The sequence below is a fragment of the Lipomyces tetrasporus genome (genome assembly GCF_029532465.1).
Source record: "Lipomyces tetrasporus strain NRRL Y-64009 chromosome Unknown POJ06scaffold_12, whole genome shotgun sequence".
NCBI classification, from domain to species: Eukaryota; Fungi; Ascomycota; class Lipomycetes; order Lipomycetales; family Lipomycetaceae; genus Lipomyces; species Lipomyces tetrasporus.
This window is the reverse complement of record NW_026611607.1, coordinates 319736-336439: the sequence shown is the minus strand read 5'-3', so window position 1 is coordinate 336439 and position 16704 is coordinate 319736. Positions and strand designations below refer to the sequence as shown.

General features: G+C 48.1%; 2 protein-coding genes across 2 annotated transcripts; both read right to left on the bottom strand.

The window, feature by feature from the left end:
* Positions 1-13107: 13107 nt before the first annotated feature.
* POJ06DRAFT_262375 (uncharacterized protein) lies at positions 13108-14543 on the bottom strand. The gene has a single exon (XM_056188735.1). The coding sequence runs from the start codon at positions 14424-14426 to the stop codon at positions 13221-13223; it is 1206 nt and encodes a 401-aa protein (XP_056040495.1). The 5' UTR covers positions 14427-14543; the 3' UTR covers positions 13108-13220.
* Positions 14544-15398: 855 nt separating this feature from the next.
* POJ06DRAFT_38767 (uncharacterized protein) lies at positions 15399-16529 on the bottom strand. The gene has a single exon (XM_056190965.1). The coding sequence runs from the start codon at positions 16294-16296 to the stop codon at positions 15616-15618; it is 681 nt and encodes a 226-aa protein (XP_056040494.1). The 5' UTR covers positions 16297-16529; the 3' UTR covers positions 15399-15615.
* Between the last annotated feature and the right edge of the window lie 175 nt (positions 16530-16704).

The following is a 16704-nucleotide window of genomic DNA, read 5'->3' as shown; positions in this document are numbered from 1 at the left end:
ATACGTATCTACAGCAAAATGTCTGACAGCGGTCGTGAGATCTCCACCATCAGCGGAATGGACGAGGACGAGTTGTCCCTTATCATGTCTAGCCGTTTTCGTCAGTCCGAGAGAATTGACTATCACCTCCTTAATGACGGCAGTGACGAAGAGGCAGGTCCTGAAGACCGGATCGTTAAGAAGTTGCGATTGAATTTATCAACTGAAGGCGTTGAGCCACTTACAGCTAATAATTCGGCTAGTCAGTGGATATCAATTTCCCCTGCTCCAACCGACTCTCAGACGTCTGACACCTGTCACGAAGAGACTTCGTCGGTAGAAGAACTGCCAGAATCTTCTGGTGTCTCAGGTGAGTCGTCAGCACATCTCGACAAGAACCAGAATCTCTCACTGTGGTCAAACTTCAGCGTCTCTGAGCTTCCCGGAAAGTTATGGTATCCGAAGCGAGGCAAGAAGGGACCAATCGTGGATCGTGAGATTCGATGCAAAATGTGTGCTTGGAAGACGACGGATTCCGCCCGAGCAACTTCCACCAGCAACATGAAACTTCACCTTGGCAAGCATGGCATCCCATTGAATGGCGGTATGGCCATGGACGGGATGAAGGGGAACCGAAGCAGCAATCGCTTACTACGATGTTCAAGAAGAGTTTTAAGGATGATGTAGCGAAAAGATTAGAGCAGAATTTGGTACGTTGGATGGTCACGGATGATATGGCGTTCCTGGCAATTGAATCATCGTCATTCCAACAAATATTCAACGATATAGGTGTTTCACTTCCATTCCGTTGCCGGCAGACTGCAGCTAGTCGAATTGATGCGGAATTCAATTTATGTCGGGCTCAATTGGTTGATGACTTGGCGCTAACGTGTCAGAGTATTGCATTGTCGCTGGATGTTTGGACCAGCAAAAACTCGAAGGCTATGTTAGGTGTGATCGGACATTGGATGACGGCTGATTTTTAATATCGGGAACAAGTTCTTGAGTTTGCAGAAATATCTGGAGCACACACCGGGGAAAACATGGCCGATATGTTGCATAAGACCTTGGTCGAGCTCGGAATTGAGCGCAAGCTTCTCACTATTACGGCGGATAACGCATCAAATAACCAAACACTGGTGTCTGACCTATACTTGTTACAGGAACAGCTCTTAACAGATGATACAACTGGGCGTCCTGAGGAATTTCGCTTTCAAGGGACTGATAGCTATGTCAGGTGTCTGGCACATGTGCTGAATCTCATCGTCAGCGATATTCTATCTGCCTTGAGATCAGGAGATCGCAAATCGGCAGTCGATGCTTGCGATCTCCTGCAAACAAATCAAAACCTGGATATTGACTCGCATTCGGCATTGTCTAGACTTCGGATCATGGCTCTTTGGATAGCCCGCACGCCACAACGAAAGGAACAGTGGAAGGTTATGTGCAAAGCAAACGGATTGAAATCTAAATTCATCGAATATGACGTGGATACCAGATGGAATTCCACCCATAGAATGCTCCGGGACGCCATCGAAGCAAAGCAACAAATAAGAAGGTGGGTTGCACAGCAGCAATATCTTCCTCCTTTTAGTGCCCAAGATTGGCATCGTTTGCAACAAGTCGAGACTATTCTGCAAAAATTCGAAGAATTTACTTTGACCGTATCCAAGAGAGAACCTCAGATCAGCCTCGCGATCGCAATCTACTATGAATTGCACGATATGCTCAATGATGCTGCTTCCATGGAGGGAGAATTTTCTGAACTTGATGTTGATATTGCCCATGCTGTCAAGGCAGGCTTAAAAAAGTACCAAAAGTACTATAACTGTATGGATGGGGTAGACGCATATTATATAGCTCTCGTCCTTGATCCACGCTTCAAAGCTCTACTTTTGGAGAAAGAACTTGGAAAATCAACTGCCGCGAAAGTCATTACTCATCTGAAGGGGTTCTACATCGACAGTACCCGCTAACAACAGACCCTGTGTCGGTTTCTGCAGACGAAAAAATAGTCACAGGGTACAGTATTGAAGCGCGAGTTCTGCAGAAATTGCAACCGCGACAACGCCGTGTATCTGATATTGACCGGTATTTCGACAATGAGGTAGTTGTGGTCAACGACGGAGTGACCATGGAAAGAGGTTGGCTTTTTGAATGGTGGCGAATGAATCAGGATGAATTCCCTAGAATGGCAGCCGCAGCAAGGGATTATTTGGCAATTCCTGCCTCTGAGGTGGCTGTCGAAAGACTCTTTAATACGGGAAGAGATCTTCTAGGTCTACGGAGGCATTCATTGAGTGCTGAGACAATGAGAAGATTGATGTTGTTGCGAGCAGTGTACAAGAGGGACCGGGCAGGGAAGCCGTGATTTTATGAAGTATATGTCGTGTAAAATTGCTGTTACCTCAAACGAGCGAAACATTTACGAATATTACGAATAATTTGCGAATAAACACATTTTATTCGTATTCGCATTAGTAAGCAAGAATAATTGAATTATTCGTATTCGAATTACGAATAATTCGAATAATTCGAATATATTCGTTATTCGTTAACACCCCTAAACTTATCCTCTTCAAAACTAGTTGGATCTTGCAAAACGCCGTCGTGGCCTGCGACTTTATTATCAAATGACCCAGCTGCAGAGATGTCAATCGCCAGAGGTGTACTCATCGTCGTATTAATGGTGAGATAACACGGGAGTCCATGAGGAATTATGTAGGTAAGTATGTGGAACAATACTGTGGAGCTGCGATCACGTGCGGCTCAAGGACATAACAATTCAACACACGAACCAAGAGAACGTCAGCGACGCGTTAATGAAAAACGGTGGGATGAATCTTCGACGGACGCCACAAATTGAAAAAGTTGGTAAACTTCGGAAATTTTCGTTCCCATAACTCAGTGTCAAAAGCTCTCGACTTAGCACAGAATTCACCGGTTACAAGTAGGGCCGCGATCACCCTAGGTTGCAGTTGAATTAGAATAGCAGTATAAGGACCTGACGACTATCTCATACCTTTTGCTTTCACGATGACATTTCAGTGCATGAGACGATACGTGTAACGTGCACCACAGAGTGGAAGCACGGTAAAATAAAAGGGTGAGGGAAGTTGTACGATAGCTTTTTGTCTTCAATTATTATATTGAAGCCTGCCCCCTCACTCCCTGCTCTTGTGTAGACTATTTATACATTTAATCTTTAACACAATACACATTATCACATATATGACGACGGAACGGTGGGGCGAGCCGCTTCCGTACGTACGTCATCGCGCCGCATCCGCACGTGTCTTGTGCTGCGTACGCAATCCCGGTACCACTTATCACCGTGATGTGACGGGGCATTACAACTATCCCCCCTTCATGGCTTGGGTCCTCACAAGCCGAACGCCTGCTTAGTTCGCTGATCTCATTAAAAAACCCTGAAATTATGTTGTTTGTCCTAGGGAAAAAGAGTATCACGAGACTTAGCTGCTTGGGTTGTCACAAGCCGAACGTCTGCTTAGTTCGCTGACCTCATTAAAAAACCCTGACATTATGTTGTTTGTCCTAGGGAAAAAGAGTATCACGAGACTTAGCCGCTCCAGACTTAACCCTTGGCACCTTCTTCGAGATTTTTCTCTCGTATGCCTTTATCCTGGCCTTTGCATTGACCATATCCACCTCGTTGACCCACTGGTTATATTCGGATGGCCAATTTGCCCATTTCACCAAGTAATGTATCTTTCCCTTGATGAGCGCTTTGTCTTTAACTTCCTCAACCTCGTACTCATCCGGTTCATCTTCCAGATCAGGCATGGGTAATAAGTCGGCTCCCTCCCGAGCATTGTACGGTTCCAATGTTTGGACTGGAAAAACGTCATGAAGTCGATCATATTGACTTGGGAGTGCTAACCGATAAGCCTGTTTGCCAATGCGCTCCGTTATTCGGAAAGGTCCGATAAACTTTGGCTGAATCTTTCTGTTCTTCAGTTTCAGATTCGCCGTCGACAGTTTTACCAGACTTCCTCTCTTGAACTCCTTTGGTATATGACGCTGGTCATAATACTTCTTCTGATATTCTTGGGCTTTCACCCATTGAGCCTTCAGAGAGTTCCTGAGCTGTTGGAGCTTTTGTACTCGATCGAGCGCAGCTGGGGCCTTCCCGGAGACATCGTCCTCGATGTCAATGTGGAAATCGGGGTCATAGCCATACATCGCCTTGAATGGCGTCATCTTGAGCGTGTGGTTGTAACTGTTATTATAGGCGTACATAGCCGTTGGCAATAATTGTGCCCAGTTCATTTGCTGAAGATTGGTAAAGCCTCGTAGATAATTTTCGACAATACGGTTAAGAGCTTCTGATTGGCCATCTGTTTGTGGGTGAAAAGCGGTGCAAAGCTTCCGTTTCACTACCGTATAATGGCACATATCGGCCCAAAATTCACTAGTTATCCGGGAGTCTCGATCACTCACAATTCCTGAGGGAGGTACGAAGCGGCATTCCAACTCGCTATACAGCAGTTCGGCCATCTCAGCCGCATCCATGGTGTCAGTAACAGATAAAAATATTGCCATCTTAGTATAGCGATCCACGATAGTTAAGATGGAGTTATACTCTTGATTTCCTTTCATTGAAGGCGGCAAACCTGTAATCCAGTCCATGGATATCTCAGCCCACGGCCGTAGCGGCTGTGGCAGCGGCTCTAAACTTCCGTAAGGTTTGTGTCTTCTACCTGCAAGACCTTGGCAGGTAGGGCACGTCCGGACGTATTCGTCCACGTCGGCTCGCATGCCGGTCCATTTGAACTTCCGCTGTAGTAATTCAAGTGTCTTTGTCATACCCCAATGACCAGCTTGGGGAGAGTCATGATAAACGCTAATAAGCTCATTAATTAAGCTTCGTTGTTGAGGAACATATATTCTGTTTTCCCACATGAGGAGATTTTCGGAGGACAACTCATAAGCACCCCGAGCTTCACTAGAGGAAGCAGCTTTCACTTCCTTGATCAGTCTCTGACTCAAAGGATCGGTTGCTTGCACCGCAGCAATTAATTTCTTCAAATCAACCGCTGGTTCACTTGAGAACGGCACTTCAGATTCAGTGGCTTCTCTGGCTTTCTTTCGCGTCACAATCTGTGCACGCAGAATATTCAAGAGGTGATCAGCCTCACAGTCCTCACCCTTGGGGCTACCTTTATTGACTGTCCTTACAGCATGCAACTTTGCATCTGTAGAAGGTGCTGGGCTAAGCCCGTTCACGGCACCCTGGTCTGCACTCCCCAAATTTTGGCGGAGAAATAAAACTTTCACTTTGTTCACTCTAGCTAACTTTGCATCCAAAGTCGCTAGTAAAGAGGAATAGTCCTGTTCTTCGGACAGTTCATAACCTGGCCTTCTAGATAAGGCATCGGCAGGGTTAGATTCTCCCGCCCGGTAACGAATGATAAAATCATATGGCGTTAAGTAATAAAGCCAACGAGCTTGACGGCCATTAAGCACAGGCTTTTTCATAAACGCTTGAAGATTGTGATGGTCTGTTAGTACTTCAATTGTATGCTTACTGCCTTCAAGATAGTGTCTCCAATGCTTGAAGCTATCGACTATAGCTAGCATTTCCTTGTCGGGCGTACTATACCGTACCTCTGCGCCTTTGAATTGTCTGGAATAAAACGCAACGGGATGCCACCCGTCCTCGAAATTTTGGGAAAATATTCCACCAAGAGCATAGTCTGAAGCGTCCGCTTCGACACGGGACCGTCTGTCTTGGTCAAAGTGCTTGAGCATTGGGGCGGTCTCAAATGCAGTTAATAATCCCAAAAAAGCGTCACGCTGCTGTTCGCCCCATTCTTTAGAAAAGTCTCCTGATTTCTTACCGTTCTTACTTCCTCTAAGCAGAGTAGTAAGAGGCTGAGCTAAGTGGGAGTAATGTCGAATAAATCGGCGGTAAAAATTGCAGAAACCTAATAATACTTGAATGTCCCGGTAGTTTTGTGGTGGACGGTTCTTCCATTCCCTGATTGTGTTAACTCGGTCGGGATCCATAGACACGCCCTCCTGATTGATAACAAATCCAAGAAATTCGATCTCCTTTTGGTAGAACTGGCATTTGGATGGTTTCGCGTACAATTCACATTGTCGAAGACGGTCGCAAATCTGGTGGAGATGCGCGGTATGTTCTTCCTCAGTTTTGGAAAAGACCAAGATATCGTCTAAATAGACAATGCAAAAGTCATCGATAAGGCCCCTCAACGCGTAATTAATATAGGCTTGGAAAGCAGCAGGAGCGTTTGTTAAGCCAAAGGGCATCACCACATATTCAAAGTGGCCATAACGCGTTCTAAAAGCTGTCTTCCATTCGTCGCCTGGGCATATGCGAAGCCGATAATATGCATCCTTTAAGTCCAGCTTGCTAAACCATTGTGCGCCCGAGACTCTATCCATTATTTCGCCAATCAACGGTAAGGGATACCGGTTTTTGACAGTAATGGCGTTGAGTCCTCGATAATCAACACAAAGGCGAAGTGTACCATCCTTTTTAGGAATGAATAACACTGGCGCACCGGCTGGACTTTTGGATTGTCGAATGAATCCCTTGGAGAGGTTCTCTTGGATATAGTTCCGAAGAGCCTCTAACTCAGCGGGCGACAGCGGGTAAAGCGGTCCGTATGGTGGTTGTTTCCCTTCTTGCAATTCGATAGCCAAATCGACACCTTGCCGGTGTGGGGGTAATTTCGCCGCCTTGGCAGCAGAAAAGACGTCTCCGTAAGGTTCTAGTCGTTGATCCAATTTATCGCTACTTTGTTCCGTTGTCAAACTTTCGATGAGGGGGTTCACCGGAACCAATGCGTAGACTTTGGGGTTTTTGATGAGCCGCTTGCGGAATCGATGGGCATTTTCCTCCTGCACATAGGGCTTGTCGCGGTTTGGAGCAAAATTCCAAACACATCCCTGACCAGGTAGGAGGCGGATATGAACACCCATTTGCTGAAGTTCGGCGTTGTTGATAAGTAAGGGCGCTCCTTCCGGTTCTCGATCCACGGCCAGGAACGGTCGGTAAAATTGACGGGTTTCCCCCGCTGAATCCTGAAGTGAAAAACGCACCCAGTAAGCTCCTTTGGCGGTAATGTTCACGTTACCTACCACACCTAGAGTTCCCGGGTAGTTATGAGTATATGGCTTGAGGTGCTGTGTCTGGGCCCACTCATGGGAGACACAACTGACTTCTGCCCCAGTGTCCAGGTCTATTTGTATCTCACGGACAGGGTCGCGTTTGCTGTGTATAAAGCCCTTCGTTTGTAAATGTGGACCGATTCGCATATGGGGTTCGTCCTCCGGGCCAAGGGCGACTGTAACGTGCGGTTGCACTAAAAGGGTTCAGGGAGGGATCACTATAGCGTAGCTAGAAAAAGTATGCAAGTTGGGGGGGGGGAATGTCTATTCGACTGAAGTCTGCCTCCTCCTTGAAGATCAGAGGCACCTTCTTATAGATCGACATTTGAGAGACCGGGTGATTCCGGAATCTCCTATGTGATGTCGATAATACAAACTATAATTACATCACACAATATCACTCTGTGATATGTCCATTCCCCTGTGATATATCAATCACACTTGACACCTCAACCACCCAGTGATATATCCATCACCAGTGACATGTCAATCTACTCCGGGGAAGAGGGGGGTTGTTACAACTATCTCCCCCTCAAAGGCTTTCGTCCTCGCAAGCCTGAGTTCATGAAACACGCATTCGCTGGACTAAGTCGTCCATGTAGTGGGAAAACCGACGTAGCTATAGCTATTCTTTCGGAAAACCACTACAATGTCTCTCGTACTCACCCCTTCGTATTCCCCCTATCCACCTCTTCCTTCCGCCTCTTGCCTCGGCGGGATCTCTCAAAACTGCGAATAACACGGTGGGCATTGGCCATATCCTCTTCAGCAACCCATTGGTTGTACTCTGAAGGCCAACCTGTCCACTTCACCAAATAATGAGCCTTGCCCTTGATAGCCCGCTTGTCTTTGACCTCTTCAACTTCGTACTGATCAGGGTCTTCTTCAAGCTCAGGTATTGGCATTACATCATTGTCATCTCTCGAATGGTACCTCTCTATTAACTGAACCGGAAACACATCATGGAGTCTGGAATACTGCTCAGGCAGTGACAGTCTGTAAGCTTGTGTTCCAATGACTTCAGTCACTCTGAAAGGCCCAATAAATCTCGGCTGAAGCTTTTTATTCTTCAGCTTCAGATTGCGAGTTGACAGCTTCACAAGACTACCTCTTTTGAACTCAATTGGTGTGTGTCTCTGATTGTAGTACTTGATTTGTCTTTGCTGTGCTTTGATGAATTGATCTCGCAGTGTTCTTCGAAGTTCGTGTAGCTTTTTGATTCTGTCTTTGGCTGCGGGTATCTCCCCCTCGGGGACGTCGTCCGCGACGTCGACATAGAATTCGGGATCATAACCGTACATAGCTCGGAAAGGCGACATCCGGAGTGTGTGATTCAAACTATTGTTATATGCAAAAGCAGCTGTTGGCAATAGCTTGGCCCAATCAATCTGCTCAAGATTGGTGAACGCTCGAAGGTAAGTTTCAACGATCCTGTTGAGAATTTCTGTTTGGCCATCCGTCTGGGGATGAAAAGCTGTAGATAATCTGCGCTTGACCAATGAATGGTAGCAAATTTCTGCCCAAAATTTACTCGTAATTCTTGAGTCGCGATCAGTTACAATACCAGCTGGAGGTCCAAACTTAAGCTCTACTTCCGTGTGTATGAGCTCAGCCAACTCCGGTGCAGCAATGTCATCTCTGATTGGAAGAAATATAGCCATCTTCGTATACCTGTCTACGATCGTCAAGATCGCATTATAGTCTTCAGTTCCCCGCATGGAAACTGGCAGCTGAGTAATCAGATCGATCGAAATCTCCTTCCACGGCCTGCTCGGTGGTGGTAAAGGTTGCAGCTTACCATATGGCTTGTGTCTAGGAGCGGCATTTCCCTGGCAGACAGGACACGTTTGAACGTACTCCTCCACGTCTTGCCTCATGCCCTCCCATTTGAACTTGCGCTGCAGCAATTCCAAGGTCTTTTGAACACCCCAGTGTCCAGCGATCTCTGCGTCATGGTGTAATCGCAGAAGCTCGTGCACAAGACTTCGTTGATTAGGGACCACCAGTCTCTTCCCTTTGTAGAGCAACACTCCGTCGCTCTCACATTGGAATGACTGTCTAGTTAAAGGATCTCTCCTGAGATCTTTAACCACTCGCTGGCAGAAAGGATCCTCTTTCTGCGCAGCGGCCACCAACTCTCGCAGTCCTATACTAGGCATCTGCGTTGGTGTCTCGGCTTGGACCGCAGCCCTTGCCCGTCTCCTGGTCAGGTATTGCAACTTGACCAGTCTCAAGAGGTGATCAGCCTCTACCCCATTTTCTAGGGGTGCCTCATCCAGAGGACTTCTCAAGAGGGGATTAGCCTCTACCCCATCTTCTAGGGGTGCCTCCTCTAGAGGACTTCTTTGTTCTTCATCTCGGGGCCGTAGCACCCTATTATCCAATTCCTCATCTTGGGACCGCAGCACCCTCAAGCGATGTGGAATGATAATCTGTTGTACGCGGGCAATCTTCGCCTCCAGCGTAGCTAACAATTCTGAAGATGGATCCTGGAGAACTTCGTTCCGCCTGGATATCATAGTTCGTGACGGCGCATCAGCGGGGTTCGTCAACCCTGATCGCCATTTAATCACAAAGTCATATGGCGTCAGGTAATAGCACCATCGTGCTTGCCTGCCATTAAGTCTTGGTTGTTTCATGAAACCCTGTAGGTTATGATGGTCAGTTAACACCTCAATAGGGTACGCACTGCCTTCCAAATAATGTCGCCAATGCTTGAAAGCTTCGACAATAGCCATCATTTCTTGATCAGGGGTCCCGTAATTCAATTCAGGGCCCTTGAATTGTTTGGAATAGAAAGCGATAGGGTGCCAGCGCCCTTCAAACAACTGTGACAAGATCGCTCCCAAGCCGAATTTTGACGCATCTGTCTCCATTCGAATTGGCCGATCTGGGTCAAAGTGCCGTAGCAAAGGTGCTTCCTCGAACGCACTAAGCAATTGAATGAATGCCTTTTTCTGTGCCTGGCCCCATTCCTTCTTAAAATCTCCTGTCTTCTTGCCATTCTTACTGCCCTTCATCAGGCTCGTAAGAGGTCGAGCAAGGCTGGAATATCCCTCCCTGAATCGCCTATAAAAATTGCAAAACCCTAATAGCACTTGTACATCCCTAAATGACTCAGGAGGGTTCTTCTTCCATTCTGAAATGGTTTTGACCCGGCTAGGGTCCATCTTGACTCCTTCTGGATTAATGATGAAGCCGAGAAATTCCATTTCCTTTTGGTAGAACTGGCACTTTGAGGGTTTGGCATATAGCTCAGCCTGCCGCAGTCTTTCACAGACCTGGCGGAGGTGCTCTGTATGCTCTTGCTCGGATCGGGAGAAAACTAGAATATCGTCGAGATACACTATACAGAAATCATCCACCAGTCCCCGCAAGGTATGGTTGATGTAGGCCTGAAATGCCGCGGGTGCATTGGTCAGCCCAAACGGCATCACCAAATATTCGAAATGACCGTATCGCGTGCGGAACGCAGTCTTCCATTCGTCTCCGGGCTTGATTCTGATGCGATAGTACGCATCCTTCAAATCGATCTTGCTGAATATGGTAGCACCGTTTACTCTGTCCAAGATCTCTCCAATCAAAGGTAAAGGATATCTGTTCTTGGCCGTGACACTATTCAATCCTCTGTAGTCCACACAGAGTCTCAGGGTGCCATCCTTTTTTGGTACAAACAGAATTGGAGACCCGGCAGGGCTCTTTGAGGGCCGAATAAATCCCTTCTCAAGATTCTCTTCCAGATATTGACGTAGAGCCTCTAGCTCTGTCCGTGACAGCGGATAGAGCGGTCCAAATGGAGGCTCCTTGCCGTCCTGTAACTCGATGGCTAAGTCGACTCCTTCGCGATTCGGTGCCAATGTGGCAGCATTGTGCGCTGAGAAGACGTCTCCATAACTAGTCAGTTGCTCCGGAAGGTTGCCCTGGCTCTTGTTGTCACTCTCATTCTCGTCAGGAACATTTTGAGCAACAAGGGCATACACCTTCGGGCTACTTCTCAGCCTCTTCTGAAATCGCTTCGAAGACTCAGCCTTAATGAAGGACTTGCCGCTGATGTTCAGGTCATATCGCCACTTATTTCCGCCCTTCTCTTCAGTTCTCAACGAGACTGTAATCCCAATCTCCGCTAAAGTGCGTTCTCCAAGCAATAATGGAGCATCACTCGACGCTTTCTCAACTGCTAAGAACGGTCTTGTGTAGGAGCGAACAATTCCCTGATAATCGGTCATCTCCCAGGAAACCCAGAACGCCCCACAGGTCCTTGGCCTTAAAGTTCCCGCTCCCTCTAGAAGTTGAGGGTATTTCTTGATATAGGGCCTCAAGCCATGTCGTTTGGCAAAATCAATTCCAACAACATCCACTTCAGCACAGGTGTCGAGGGCAATGTCAATGTCTTCTGCCCCTGCGCTGCTGATAAATCTGCCCCTTGTACGCAAGTATCGTCCAATGCGCATCTCGGGCTCTTCTCTAGGGCAAGGAGAGAGCCCTACTCGTTTTCCGAATCGGTAAATTCCCATGCCCGCTCAGCCATTCTATCGTGGCCTTTCTTGCGTCTACTTGCTCTGATTGTCTTGATGGTTGGCGTCTCTTTCTTTGGCATAACTGCCTTTTTGTCATGGAGGTCCTTTTCTTCTTTTCCATGATCGTAGGAAAGATGCTTGCTGCTACCACAACGATAGCATATCTTCTCACCTTTGTTATTCTGCCCTGATGCAAACTCCTTCGGGTATGACTTAGCATCAAGTCTTTGTGGCTTGTTCTTTTCTTTTTTCTGATCAGAGGGTTGGTCCTTCTCCTGAACCCTCTTGCCACGATTGAACGACAACGAATTGCTCTGATGCAAAGTTGTCTTCTCGTCCAATAAATCTCGACCTCTTGTCTTCCCTTGCCTTTTCAAGCCTTCCCACATCCGAGTGGCAAGGGCAACCATCTCTTGTCGCGTCTGCGGCAGAGGATTTACCCCACTCAACTCAATAACTCTCTGTAGATGTGGCTGTAGCTTGCTTAGAAAGTCCATGGCCCTTGTTCTTTCAGTCGTGGGCTCCAACTCGACTTCCAAACTGGCCAAATAGGCGTCAAACGACCAGGGAGTCTGATCAAAACGCTGTCGCGCCTTGGTCCACTCTCCATAAGTGTTCAGCTCAAAGTTACCATGGTCCCGAACTGTTTTCTCAATCCAAGCGATGAATGTCTTCCAGGCATATTCATCATCAGGATGCCGGCGTATGTGGTTATTCCACAAAGTCTTGCAATCTTCACCAAGGTGCATCAACGCCTTGATCACCTTCGTGCGGTCGTTATCATACTTGTACGGCGCTCCATCGAATGCCCGATTGATCTCCAACTTCCAATTTGTCCACTGCTTCAGTGTAGCTCCCAATTTGAGTTCTTTGATATTGGTGTATTTCAGATCATGGTCAGCCCGTCGCTTCCGGGGCCTGTCGTCATCGTCATCACTGTCTGACTCATGTCGGCTTCGGCGTAAGGTTCCTTCGCGAGCCTTCGTTGCCTCTCTGATTCTATCACTAAGAGTCTGAAGTTGTTCGACCGAAAGCGCTTCTTCTTCGATGAGCTGCTGCATCTTGTTGAGACTCATGGGCGCTAGAACATCAATGCCATCACCGTTGATGTTTTCTGAGATAGGACTTGCGTCCCGAACAATGACATTCCTGCCAACCGACCTGGTACTCCGTCTGGCCATAGTGATCAGTCCTGAGATAAAAGAGACTTCAGAAGTTGTAACGTGCGGTTGCACTAAAAGGGTTCAGGGAGGGATCACTATAGCGTAGCTAGAAAAAGTATGCAAGTTGGGGGGGGGAATGTCTATTCGACTGAAGTCTGCCTCCTCCTTGAAGATCAGAGGCACCTTCTTATAGATCGACATTTGAGAGACCGGGTGATTCCGGAATCTCCTATGTGATGTCGATAATACAAACTATAATTACATCACACAATATCACTCTGTGATATGTCCATTCCCCTGTGATATATCAATCACACTTGACACCTCAACCACCCAGTGATATATCCATCACCAGTGACATGTCAATCTACTCCGGGGAAGAGGGGGGTTGTTACAGCGACCCCTACTCGTTTCCCGACGACTCATCATCTGAGGAAGCTTGGTTGGGTTGAACTACCCTTTGCTGCTGGATACGGGGCTTAGACTTGGACTGGATGTGCTCGTCTTTGCACGGGCAATTGAGCTTTATGTGGCCCGGTTCTCCACATGAATAACAAGTTAGTTCCCGCTTTTCAGTCTTCGACGATTTCTCCTTATGACCGTTCGATTCAATGTCTTTGTGATTCCGGAAATCGTTATTGCCGCTAGACTTATTCCCATCTCGAGACCACTGACGTTCTGGACGGCCATTGTAAAGCTTGTTCCATGGGCGCGGTCGTTGGCTTTGCACTGGCAGAGACGATGAACCAGTGTTCTTAGCTTCGGAAGCTGGAACATTCCGTTTTGGGCGAAGGCCTTCCCAAACTCGTTGTGCCAAAGCCACCATTCCGGTGCGAGTGTTAGGCAATGTTTGAAGTCCTGATATCTTGATTTGCTTTACAACGTCCTCATTTAGCTTTGCGTAAAACCGGTTGGCTTGGACGGAATCAGGAACTTCGGGCAATTCTCTTTCAATCGAACTCAGGTAAGCATCAAAGTCCACAGGGCTTTGATTGTTTCGTTGAGTGGCCTTTTCATATTCCTCGTAGACGGTAGTTTCAAAGCTGACGTTATGGCGGACGAGCGTGCGTGTCCAGCCTAAAAAGTGGGCGTAATCTTCTTCTTTGTCCGGGTTAATTCGGACGTAAGCATTCCAACGGGCCCTGCAAACCTTGTCCATCTTCGAGACCGCTTTGATGATCTTCAGGTTTTCGCGTTGATATTTCCAAGTGGCCCCGGCCCAAACGCGCTCTAGGTCGGCCTTCCAATCAGTCCAAGCCCGAAAAGAGGACTTAAGTGTCAATGACTCGACTTCGTCATATTTGATGTCAATGCGTTTGCCGGGAATGCCTTCAATGACGTCATCATCCCCACGGTCGCGGCGCTTGAGATCATTCTTAGCACCTTGAACTTCGTTCTGGAGTCGGCGCCAGCAAGCTATCCTAACTTGGATTGCATTGAGATCATCATTGTGTAACGGGGCTCCGTCGCTGTCCATTCCATCCTCAACTATCTGCAGCAGTTCTTCCAACGAAAACGTCTCAAATTGGATGGAGGGTTGCTGCTCAGCAGTAGAAGGAGAAGGGATATACTCGGGACCCTCACTATCCCTAGAAGAGTACTGTGACATGCTGGAGAGGTCTTATAAATGACAGCTGAATAGCTAACGTAGCAACGGCCTCACACGTAGAGGCTTCAAAGTTGTAACGTGCACCACAGAGTGGAAGCACGGTAAAATAAAAGGGTGAGGGAAGTTGTACGATAGCTTTTTGTCTTCAATTATTATATTGAAGCCTGCCCCCTCACTCCCTGCTCTTGTGTAGACTATTTATACATTTAATCTTTAACACAATACACATTATCACATATATGACGACGGAACGGTGGGGCGAGCCGCTTCCGTACGTACGTCATCGCGCCGCATCCGCACGTGTCTTGTGCTGCGTACGCAATCCCGGTACCACTTATCACCGTGATGTGACGGGGCATTACAATACGTGTCTTCCTGGGTAGTTGTGGCCTGGCGCACTCAGGGCCTATGAAGTCTTTCCGGGTTGATGTAAAGAAGATCTCAGTCTGTGACAGACTCCCCTCCTGCCACCTTGGTACAGTACCTTATCAGGATGTTCCTCGCCCCGTCGATATCCCGGTCGCAGTCAAAGCCACAGTGTGAGCATTTGAATACCTTGCTGCCCGCAACGTTGTTCAGACGCCCACATGCTCCACATGTTTTGCTTGTGTGGGCCTCACTGGTCAGCACCACTTTGCAGCATTTGTATTCCCTTGCCTTGTCCAGGAGGCGCTTCTGGAACCGGTAGTGGGCCCAAGTGACCATGGCACTCGCTGCTGTCTTGGATCCAATCCTGCGACGTCCCCTGCTAATCATCTGCTTCGTTGGGTGTTGGCAGAATGATCAAATTGAACGAACTGCACAAGTACCTGGCGGTCCGGCAATGCATGTCATTTACCAGGTTTCTTATCTGTCGGCGGATCCTAGAAGCTGCCCTCCTCATACGCCACTTCTTTCGATGGTCGAGCCCTTTAACCGAATACCGGCTCTGCAGGTCGTCCATTCTGTGGCACAGCCGGTAGATGTGGCCAACGTCTCCCTTGCCAAGTTCGACCACTTCACCGTCCGGCGTGTACCCAGTCATGAACGACCGTACTCCGGGGGTCCAACGATATCGCCCTCGGAACTCCAGTTGGGCCATCCACCATCTCCAGCGGCCCGGGGACACACAGGTAAAAGTGGCCTGTGTACCTTTCCATCACCAGTCTGCTATCAGAAGACAGCTTCTCTGGCAACTTTTCGGCACTCTTCATATGCCGAAGAAAGGCGTACTTCCCACTGCCGCGCGCCCAGTGCTTGCTATGGATGACAATGCTCTCCTGAAAGCACTTTTTGCCAGAGCGGTACCGGATCTTAAAAGCTTCTTGTCATTCTTGTACCTAGCTGCTCCGGAATTAAATGCCTTCAGGAGGTCATCCATCGCCGCATCCCGGATATCATAGGGAGTCTCCTGGAGCCAGGGCTTTTTGAGCGTCTCTGTCGCCTCGTTGTTGATTGCCCTGGCTCTCAACGCCTTCTTCGATCTAGGGACTCCCTCATCCTCTATGGCGCGCAGACATTCGTTGTACGTCCACCGCGCTGCCCCCATCCAGTTGAGCAGAATCTTTTTCTGCTCCGCCGTGGGGTACAGTCTTATTTTTCGCGCCTTCTGCGCAGCCGCCTTTTCTAATTTCTGCCTTTTGGCCGGCCTTTCCTCAGCAGTGTCGTGATCCAGTAGCCATTCGATGTCGTAGCGGACCTCAGCGCGGGAAGACCACCTGAGACTTTTCCCCCAACCACGTGCAGTTGCCTGTTGGCCCCAGTCTTTGGCTTGATACGACGACGACGAAGGCAACCACATTTGCTCGCTTACACGAGCAGAAACACTGTTCCAGAAGGGTACCGGGAGACGTTGCTGTTGCTGTTGCTGTTTTGTCTGTTGCAAATCCATGGCGGAATAATGTTCGAACGAAGGCGAGAGGGAAGATTGAGAGATTAAGCGGGACACCACGGCAGTGGCGACAGCGGGGACATTTACAGTCAGACGAGAGGCACAGGAAACAGAATAGACAAGAACAGGGCGATGCGCGAGACGCGTGAACGAGTGTCGGCGGCGAGTGTCGAGCACGAGTGATTTGTTTAGTTACTGCCCGTCCGTGCGTGCCCTGACCCTTGACTCACTGTCATCGAATCCGCATCACTTAGCTCGACCGCAAGAGTGATTTTTATTATACGAGTTAATTCGTTCTATTCTGCTGATATACATTGATTAAAGCGAAGTCGAGTTATCTGGGACTATAGATCGTCTTTGATGTTGTTCGACGTTGGGAGCTAAACTGAGTAAATAAAGCTATCTCGG